This window comes from Tigriopus californicus, chromosome 8 (genome assembly GCF_007210705.1).
Source record: "Tigriopus californicus strain San Diego chromosome 8, Tcal_SD_v2.1, whole genome shotgun sequence".
Lineage (NCBI taxonomy): Eukaryota > Metazoa > Arthropoda > Copepoda > Harpacticoida > Harpacticidae > Tigriopus > Tigriopus californicus.
In genome coordinates this window covers 14,553,641-14,563,671 of record NC_081447.1, presented here as the reverse complement: position 1 = coordinate 14,563,671, position 10,031 = coordinate 14,553,641, and the positions used below count along the sequence as shown (strand labels likewise).

At 44.4% G+C, this 10,031-nt stretch overlaps 1 protein-coding gene across 1 annotated transcript; it reads left to right on the top strand.

The window, feature by feature from the left end:
* The first annotated feature begins 943 nt into the window (after positions 1-943).
* Positions 944-4,592, top strand: LOC131884987 (protein PALS1-like). Its single transcript, XM_059232900.1, has 3 exons — positions 944-2,489; positions 2,561-3,680; positions 3,792-4,592. Exons 1-3 carry the CDS (start codon positions 1,614-1,616, stop codon positions 4,292-4,294), a joined length of 2,499 nt encoding a protein of 832 aa, XP_059088883.1. The 5' UTR covers positions 944-1,613; the 3' UTR covers positions 4,295-4,592.
* The last annotated feature ends 5,439 nt before the right edge of the window (positions 4,593-10,031 follow it).

The window sequence follows — 10,031 nt, the reverse complement described above, 5'->3', positions numbered from 1 at the left end:
GTGATGGCCATTGAATATGCAGATTCATTTGTGATTACCGGTTTTCAAGCTATAATTTCGACCTTAAAGAATTCAAAGCCAAGTTTGATGTGTACTAGGCAAACGTGAACAAGCTTCCTTTGCCATTGATGAGTGACAACATAATACCCATGAAAACCAGTTTTCATGTAATATGATTTTTTTTCTTGATCCTCGGACATGATGTGCTTGTTCCAGCTTTTACCTAGAAACGGTCGAAAAAAATCCCCTTCTCTATTATGTTAATCACTCAATAAACAGCCCCTGACAGAGTTCTAAAGCCCGTGCAGCGGGTGAACGAGCTTTCAATCCGTTCGATATTCTGTCAGCCTCGTTTCATCAACGCAGGCTATCCTATGGTACGCTCTATCCAAATCAAAAAGCCCCAACGCTCTCAATGGTTGAACTGAACCGAGATCAGAGCGGCCTAAAGAAGAAAAATTTCAAACCACTGTCTCTCCATCCACTAAACCCCTCTCCCATCTCTCTTTCGTAGAATCCGTTTCGGTCTCACCATCGTTGACCTGATCAACTAACTCGTCTACCCTGCCTTCGATCGGATGAACGGGCAGGGCAGGACGTAAAGTTCACACACCTGGGCAATCTGGCTTCGCTGGGCATCGATGCGATGCATCGTCATCTTGACGACACAGGTATCTCGGAACGACCCGAAGACCACTGATTACACCTGGCTCCCCTCCATCCGACCGACGACCGAAGGCGTCTGGCTCAGATATCTCTCTGCCCCTCACCCGACCGAGGAGGACTGAATGGAGGGGGCCCTCGAATCTCGATGGACATGATGGCGTACAAGATGAGGCACGGAGCGAACAGCGCCCTTGCCACCATTGCCCACCGTTTCAATTCAACAAGTGCAGCCACGCCAGACTGGCCCCATCGGCCGGATTTCGTACACTAAAACCCTAAACAGAATGTTGAAATTGATGGCAAACCTCAAAGGCTTATCAATAACCGCCAGGTTTGCTCCAGCCTTCTGACCCTGGGTAAGTCTTCGGGAATTGAGACAAAACCGCGGAAAGGTTTGAGTTTCCGTTCTGTGAAGCCAAAACCAGGTTTGGGCCAGGGTAATCAGAACCCAGGTGACCACGACCATCATTTGGCAACCGCGGTAAGACGTTTCGGAGTTGATATTCAATATCCAGCCTATTCGACACACCCTCGGTTTTGAATCCATCTCAAGGATTTTTGTTCATCCGTTGGGCGTGAAACCCAAGCAAAGGACAAGTGAGTGAGCATTTATGGGAGCACTCCAAGATTGATCCCAGTGGCTACCCTGACCATCACTTTTTTTGGTCTGAGCGAGATGAGATGATCTCTTGTTGCAACAGAATGGAAATCCGTGTGTGTGTTCTCTGTGCTCTCACAACGTCGTTGAACGAATTCCTCCTGGGTTGGAATCTGGATTCTGGAAGTGACTGGGGGATGTCGAGTCATTCCTGATGTGATTGATCGCGAGATATGAAGGACAAAAGCAGCGATTGTTCGTCGTGATTCATAGATCCATTGCCTTTTCTTCGGCCCTTTTTTTTATATGATTTGTGATTCAACGTGAACGCATTAGTGCCTCCATCAAGATGAAGATGGACTCTCTGTCCCACCCCCATTCCACAAATATCAGTCATCATCATCATCATCAGGCCCTCCTCCGAGGGTCCGCCTCCCATCTCAAATCGGATGGGGCGGGCTCACACCATCCGAGGCAGCAAACTGCCCCCAGATTTTCGGATTCCGCCCATTTCGCCAATATCATGGTGGAATTCGAGACGAATACGCGAGAAATGGCGGTGGATGTGCCGGATTCGTTCATCGCGCAAACCAAAACCCCGCCCAAATATCCGCCTCCGGCTTCTGTTCGATCTTCCACGCATTCGCATCAAAGCGCGGGCAATGGAACGCCTCCTCCGCCGCCGTTGAATGGGCGGGCCCACTTGCGGATTGAACGTGACGGTCGATTGATCAATACTTTAAGCGGACCGCCTTTGCTGCCCCATAATTCTTTGAGTTCCTCGGCTAATTCCTCTACCAAATCCTCGTCCATGGGCGTGACCGATGGGCTCAATAATGATGGGGTCGAAGAGGAGCTCACTCAACGACGAATTCAGCAATACGCCCATGAGATCAAAAAGCGCAATTCTGAGCTAGAATTACGCCAACGATCGGACGAATTCTTACGTCAGTCGCTACGAAACTCTCGGAAGATGCAAGCCTTGAAAGAGCGGGCCCAACAAGGTCGCGCTCCTGTCCCGGCCGCTCTGGTCAATGGTATGGCTAATCCGGCCTTTGATGAAGATCCAGCTGTTTTAGATTGGGAGACCTTGACCAATCTGATCCAACGTGTTTCCTCTGGGGCTGAAAAAGCCGACCAACCCCAAATCATCCGAGCGTGCCAAACTTTGGCCCATTTGGCCACTCAAAGCGATTTCAAACAAGCTTGTCGCCTTCAAACTCAGGTAATTGACATATTTTTTTTTCTCTTCAAAGCCTTTGATCGATTGTATCACTCATAGCAAAATGTTTTCAGTTCAAGCAATTCAGCGCCGACAAGAAGCTCGAGTTTCCCGTTTCCATCGACTCTCAAGATCTTAGCACGGAGTGCTTGGAGTATCTTCAGAACCTTCTGCCCGATCAGGATCAAGATGTTCAAGAACTTCATGAAATTCTCAAGTCAGAACGGCTCGAAGGACTTCTGCTTTCCCACGACAAACTCGGCATGCGGAAATTGGCCCAACAGTCCTTGCACATGGAGGAAGATGCTCTTCTGGATAGATTGAGCCATTACTCCGAGCCTAACATCAAGATTGTTCGCATCGAGAAAACCAACGAACCTTTGGGGGCCACGGTCAAGAACGAAGATGACGCCGTGATCGTAGGGCGAATCATTCGAGGAGGCACCGCTGAAGCCAGTGGACTCTTGCACGAGGGTGACGAAATCCTAGAGGTGAACGAGGTGCCCCTGCGGGGTAAGAATGTCAACGAGGTCTGCGATCTACTAGCCCAAATGCAGGGCACCCTGACATTGTTGGTGGTGCCCATGCGGAGCCATTTGGGCCATCGTGAATCTTTCAGCCCAAGCACGGGATTGTCCAACGGGATGAGCAGTGGAAGTATTATGCACGTGAAGGCTCATTTTGACTATGATCCCGAGGACGACCCCTACGTGCCGTGTCGAGAATTGGGAATTAGCTTCGTGAAGGGCGATATCCTTCACGTGATCAATCAAAAAGACCCCAATTGGTGGCAAGCTCGCCGTGAAGGTGATGATGACATTCAGTTACCCGGGCTTATTCCGTCGGCCGCTTTTCAGCAACAACGCGAGGCCGTGAAGCACACAATCATGCAGGACTCCAAATCCGAGAAGAACGGATTCAAGGATCAGCGAAAGAACTCTGGCTTCTTATGCGCCAAGCGCAGTGGTCGAAAGAAGCCTCGACGACGAGCCAATAACCATTTGAACAACGATATCGACGGAGGGATTGGTTCCGAACTAGACGATATCATTGCCTACGAGGAGGTCACGCTCTACTACCCGCGCTCGGATCGCAAACGGCCCGTGGTACTCATTGGTCCTCCCAACATAGGTCGACAAGAGTTGAGACAGAGATTGATGACCAATAGTGATCGATTTTCCGCCGCTATTCCACGTAAGTTGCTTTAACAAATGGGTGGCATATTGTCGCGCAAGGCATTTGACGCCGTTTTTTCTCCTTTGATCTCAAATAATGCGACAACTCATTTTCTAATCTACCCTCTAGACACATCTCGCCCAAAGCGAGCCGATGAGATTGACGGTCAGGATTACCATTTCATAAACCGACTCCAATTCGAGAATGACATTCTGGCTCGCAAGTTCGTCGAGCACGGCGAATATGAGCGTTCCTACTACGGCACCAGCCTCGAGGCCATCCGCTCGGTGGTCCATTGCGAGAAGATCTGCGTGCTCAATCTGCATCCACAATCGTTGCGAATTCTCAAGTCTTCGGACTTGATGCCATTCGTAGTGTTCGTAGCTCCACCTTCACTGGAGAAACTCAAACGCTGGAAGATGGATAGGTCAGAATCTGTGCACGACAATGAGTTGTTGAATATCATCGAGAAAGCTCGCGAGATGGAGGAGAACTATAGCCAGTTCTTCGACATGGTCATCATCTACTCTGACCCTGAACGAGCCTACCAGGATCTATTGCGAGAGATCAATCTGATCGAGCGAGAGCCCCAATGGATCCCCGGTTCTTGGGTGAACAATGCCAAGAGCTAAAAGACCCTGTGTCATTCTTTCTTACTTCCAATACTTGGTCAACAAAACTAAGACATTCCAACCACACGTAGCGTTTCCATTCCTCAATCGTTCTTCCAGGTCCACTTCAGGATCAAATAGGGATCGACCAAGTATATAATTTCCATCATAATGCCCCCTCTCTCAAGCCCCCAGATGCAGCTATATAGTACCCTGGCGGCTGTTCATCATGTGCGCAATCAAGACAGTTGAAGGGCTTCTATGGCCTTCCCATGAAATCATATATCCTATTTTTACAGCAATAAAGTCTTCCATAGTGTGCCGGACTACACATCTGTGCTGCCAGGGCCTTGGGCACCGAACATGCCAGAATAGCTCTTACAATATGCCTGATGAAAATCGAAATATGCCAGAAAACATGCTCGAAAGAAAAACATCACATATTTGCAACTTTCTCCAACATGTGGAGGTCGTCATTATAATTGAGCTTGACTCAACATAACGGCTGACCTCCTGAAACAAGATCATAATGATTTAGAGCATGCTTTCACTCACTATTTGAATGTTTATGGGCTTCAGGGGAACGGTAAAAGGTAGCGATCAAAATCTCAAGAAGAGTAGTAACGCTGAGCTACCTCATAGGAACGGATAAAGATTAGGATTTTTTTAATGATTCCACCAAAATTCCAAAAAAAATGTTTATTGGTCAAGATTGTTGATCAATTATTCCATTTGAAATCATAACTTCCTGAGCTTAAGCTGAACTGCAGTGATTCTTTGACCTTTAAACTGGCATGTATAAAGTATAGCCTAAATGTTTAGAAAGAATTGCCTTCTTATTTTTTAGTGTAATTATTGGAAACAGATCAGCAAATGTACAACTCCAAATTCATTATTCTAAAAACTTCATGGTTTTTTTGCTTGTTTAAGGTGTTGGGGTCAGAGAGGTGAGCCTAACTAACCCCACAGCGAAGCTAGCCATCACATCATCCACTTCCGAATCTCGTTATGCAGATTCATATTCGGTATCAGTTCGGTTCTCCGTTGGTGGGTGTGGTTAGCCTTCAAAAGATTTCTTTGAAGAAAGATCGGGAGCAGATTTGAACCAGGGACGTCTCTACCTTAAGGTAACTGCGCTAACCACTACAACACGTCTCCTGTTTGAACAAAGATGTGAGAAAATGTAATAGTTATTGGCTAAATAGCCGTAATATGTCGAAAATCATATCAAAATTGAAATCTCAATGCCAGCGAGGACTATATTTTATCAGAAACCCAATTTTCTAGCGATCAAAAATGCCACCTGCAGAGGATTTAGTCAAGGTCTAGTCCGAATCAAAGTTACAATATCCTTGGTGCAGTTGGAGAGCAACAGATTCTAATGATTTATTAGAGATTAGAGAGTGATAGTTAAGATAAGTGGTCAGAAAGATTTTTTAAGGTTAAATTACGTTTTTAACTGTTTCGGTCATTTTTGGACAAAAAAAACTTTTTCACGAATTTTATCCATAAAATAACCTAAAACAGAGGATTTTCAGGCTTTGGCTGTGATTCACAACCAAATCGAGTAATATAACACTGCCAGATAAGGAGCAATGTTTGACTTTTGATCCTTGATCAAAAAATGGGTTAATCACTGCCTTAAAATAGGCCTTTGTCTTGTTAGTTGTGTTTGAATAAAAACACTCTGCCTTGGTCCTCCGCCACTTCAAGCTTCCAAGTAACAATTGCCATCATATCCATGACAGAGTTGGAATTCATTCTCATACCAGACAGGGTCGGACGACTCCTGTCTTGAGGCTAGGATCCCAAATAAAGTCATTGAAGTAGAATGTTTGGATGCAATCACAAATGCAAGATTTGATTGCGCTTTGTTACATTTTTGAACATTATTTTGGCGATGGAGGGTAAGCAATCGCCACTAGGCAATAGAAGATTGATTTACGTTAGGTCTAGCCCCCTACTTACAACATAAAGTTGATCAGGAATTTTAGTCAAAAACTTGTCCAAGTCTGACTTAAATCCTGATAATGGATCAACGCCTACATAAGCCCTACGAATATTTGAGGGCAGCAAATTGAACAATGAAGGAGCCCGAGAAAGAAGAGAAGTGGACTTTATTGTTTTGACTAGCCTGGATTCTTGAGGGCTTGAAGGTGCTCTCAAAACGCACATTAAGCTTCTACGGTCTCTACAATTGGCCCTAAATCCTGGGTTGGGACAAAGCTCATGAATGCTTTTGAAAATGTACAGTAACAGATACCTTTCGTACCTTCTCTGACTACTGTACAATCCCAACCTTTCTAACCTCTCCCAATACAAGAGCTCTCTCATATCTTCAATGTTCCTAGTAAAACATCGTTGGACCTGCTCGAGCTTTTGCAAACCTGCTGAACTAATTGGAGCCCAAATGGGAGAGGCATATTCAAGATGCGGCTGAACAACCGACTTGTACAGAGTTAGCATCGTGACACTATCTCTGGACTTAAACGTGCGATATATCCAACCACATGTTTGAAAAGCCTTACCAACTTTCAACTGGATATGCTCATCGAACTTTCCATTATCTTGGAGGACTACATCTAGATCCTTCATGGATGAGACCTGCTCAATGTCCTTACCTTTATCATCTAATAGCGAAGTGTCTAATGGCCTCGACCCAAAGGTCATTGAGCGGAATTTCATTCCGTTCAGGGCCATGTTACTCGCAGCAACCCAGGAGTAGATTTGATCTAGGACCTTTAACAGACCACCAGAGTTCTGACCATTCCTACCAAATACCAATGTTGTATCATTAGCAAAAAACTTTGCACACTTTCATTTAAAGGCACCATTACAAAACCTATCACCATACCATGAAAGATTCAATTTTAAGTCTAAAGGAGATTGATGACCATCTCAAGTTTGGCTATCCGAAAACTGGCTCTTGTAATACCAGATTTCTGCCCTTGGTCCACTCTGTTCTACAGGGTTTTGCAGTTCTTGTATGAAGTTTTCCATTGATCAATGGTTCGAATGTGGACACCAAAAGGCTCAAGCACTTCCCTCTGCCTTTAGCCGGCCTTCATCAGGCCTTTAGCTTTGGTTCTGACCTCAAGATTGCGCTCAGTTGAATTTTCGAACATTGTTTTTCATGGCAAATGAGATTAATTAGATTATTTGTGATATACCATTATGTTTTTAACACTACACCTTTAATGACAGCCTGGGTTTCTATATCAAACAAATCTTTGAGCAGGAAGAAACCTTGTCAGGAAGATTTTGGAAGGCCCAAAAATTCTTTACACCCGGTACTCAACGGTTACTCTTAATGAAAGCTTGGGGGAATCCATGTCAAACAAATTTTTGAACGGGAACAAACATTATCACCCAAGGTAGATCTAAACTTCCTTGTTATATTTCTCCTAAATTTCCCCTAAACATGACCAAAATCCTTGAATTTCCCCGAAAACAAAATTTTGCTTCGAAAAAGGCTTGATGGTCACACTCAGCCACACCCATAAGGGGAAGGGCTTCAACTCCCTATTTATCTTCAACAATTGCTCCGCGTTCCGTTATCATCAGGAGGCATGTATAAATGCCAAGTGTAGGGCTGATCGATATTCTAAATTGACTAATGTCACAAAAGTTCGCAAATGAAATTTCACTAAATCAGTGCCTTATTGACAGAGATATAATCATTTCAAACTTTTTGGTCCCATAGTCCAGTTGTTTATCACGCACCCGGTAGGTCTCTGTTTTTCCCTAATGACATCTAACCCATCTAACCCTATTTGGATGACAAAAGTGCCTCCAATTATTCCCTAACAGGATTTGAAAGATCACTCTGAAGGGTTGGTGGTGTATTTATGGTGGTAGAAATGACCAGCAATAAATTGTTCAGCGAAAAACATCTTGTCTAAATATTCTTAAATTCAGGGGTCTTCGAGCGTATCCTTATATTTCTCCGTTTGCCTGTCTACAATGAGAGAAGGTGGGTGGACTCGGCAGCCAGTGGTGCCAGATGATTTGGTCTAAAAATCACCGAGGAAAACATCAAACCGTCAAGATTTGGGCAAAAGTCCAATTTTCCACCACTTTTCACCCAATGCCGCCAAAATCACGACCAATCCGTAACATTCTACTCACACATCATAATTTTGAAAAACGTATTTTGTGAACAACCCTTAGAAAACATAGTTTAGATTGAGTGCTGTCAATTGCATCAAGGAGATTTTTGTCTAGAAAGAAATTACTTGATGGCCTAAAGCATCTTTAATCTTGCAGTTTTGGGGACAATCAATTATTTCAGTAAAAAAACTGATCTTCTCAGCAATTGCAATTCAATAATTTTCCTTGTGCAAAAAGGAATGCCTTTTTTATTGTTCGGTCGAGTTCGGAATTATACTTCAAGTTCAAGTTCTTGATTATTTTATATGGCTCTCTTCATGAAGTCATTTATTTTTAACGTATTGCATAAGTAGGGATAAGATGAGACTGATCACGCACGAAGAAACTTACAATCGTACAACCTTTACGGCAGCTTCTTTTTCAGCTGTAACTTCACCTAAAAGAGTCTTATCACATGCCAACAATGTCATAGATTAGGCATTTGGTTCTGCAATGTGTTTGTTTCATTTGAAAATCACTTGTAATGAATCATATTGTGATTTAAACATAAATATAGGCCAAACAAGGTCGGATTCAATTATGCTATGCTATTCAGAAACTTTGTGTTGGCTTTCAAATCTCACTTTGCAGGGCAACAAAACAAGTCTGAACAAAACTTCCAACCCAATTCGAACCTGGGGGAGCAGCAAGTATTTCTTCAATCCAAAATGAATCCCAAAAGCCGGGTCCAATGGACAGCCCTAGCCTGGGCACGTCGTAGAGTTCAGAATAAAACGATCAGTTGAGAGCATAATATTGGGATATTTTGTATCGTTTTCGTTTCAATCATAGCTTCCTCATTACAGTTTTGCTTGTGAATCATGTAGCAAGACTTTCATTATATATTTACTGTTTTTTCAAGCACCTTTTATTTAAATAGTTCTGGGAATTACATTCCCAGTAAAAGACATGCCCATCTCTTCCTAACGACGCCATTGACGAAAAATGTGGACCCTATTTAAAGGACTTTCATCCATTATCCACTCAACCTCCCCATTCTGTGTCTATAAAAATTAGGCTAGAATTCAAAGTACGACAAAAACACAGGCGTACGGACAGACAGTCCAGTCCATCCATTGGAGATGCCTGGATGGACCCCAACGAGCGGTCGGCCCTCCAGAAAAGCCTCTGTACTAAGTGCCATGGGTCACCTCATTGCTCAGATGTTCATGTGTACTGTTTGTGCTCTCGTCCTCGTCCATTTCTCGGATCTGCTGGATGTTATTTACTTGGCCTTGCCTTTTAGGATTGACGAGTCAAAGACAAGGGACCAGGAAGGACGCAGGCAGGCGAACGAGGCGAACCCTGCAAGACTTGGGTCGCCAGGTTAGCCTGGGACTCGACGGTGGAGAAGCGGGCGCAGAGCAGAGCAGGGCATGCGCCGAAAAGGAGGCCTTCGAGACTGGCTTGGAAAGAAGAAGATATTCTCGTTCTTGAGCTGGCCTCGCACGGCTTGACCTAGGGTGGCCAAAGATCTGGACGGATCACGTAGCCTTTATATCCATCCAGCGATGACTTCACGTTGACAAAATCCAAGGGATCATCACCTTGGTTTCACCAATACTATCGTGAGGCTGGAAATAGGGACCGGAATAGCGACTTTTTATGT

What these genes read in the sequence shown, in the direction of transcription:
- LOC131884987 (XM_059232900.1), top strand. Translation starts at nt 1,614, where the DNA reads ATGAAGATGGACTCTCTGTCCCACCCCCATTCCACAAATATCAGTCAT. An exon ending in CTTGTCGCCTTCAAACTCAG is followed by an intron (nt 2,490 to 2,560) that starts GTAATTGACATA and finishes AAATGTTTTCAG; the next exon opens with TTCAAGCAATTCAGCGCCGA. An exon ending in ATTTTCCGCCGCTATTCCAC is followed by an intron (nt 3,681 to 3,791) that starts GTAAGTTGCTTT and finishes TCTACCCTCTAG; the next exon opens with ACACATCTCGCCCAAAGCGA.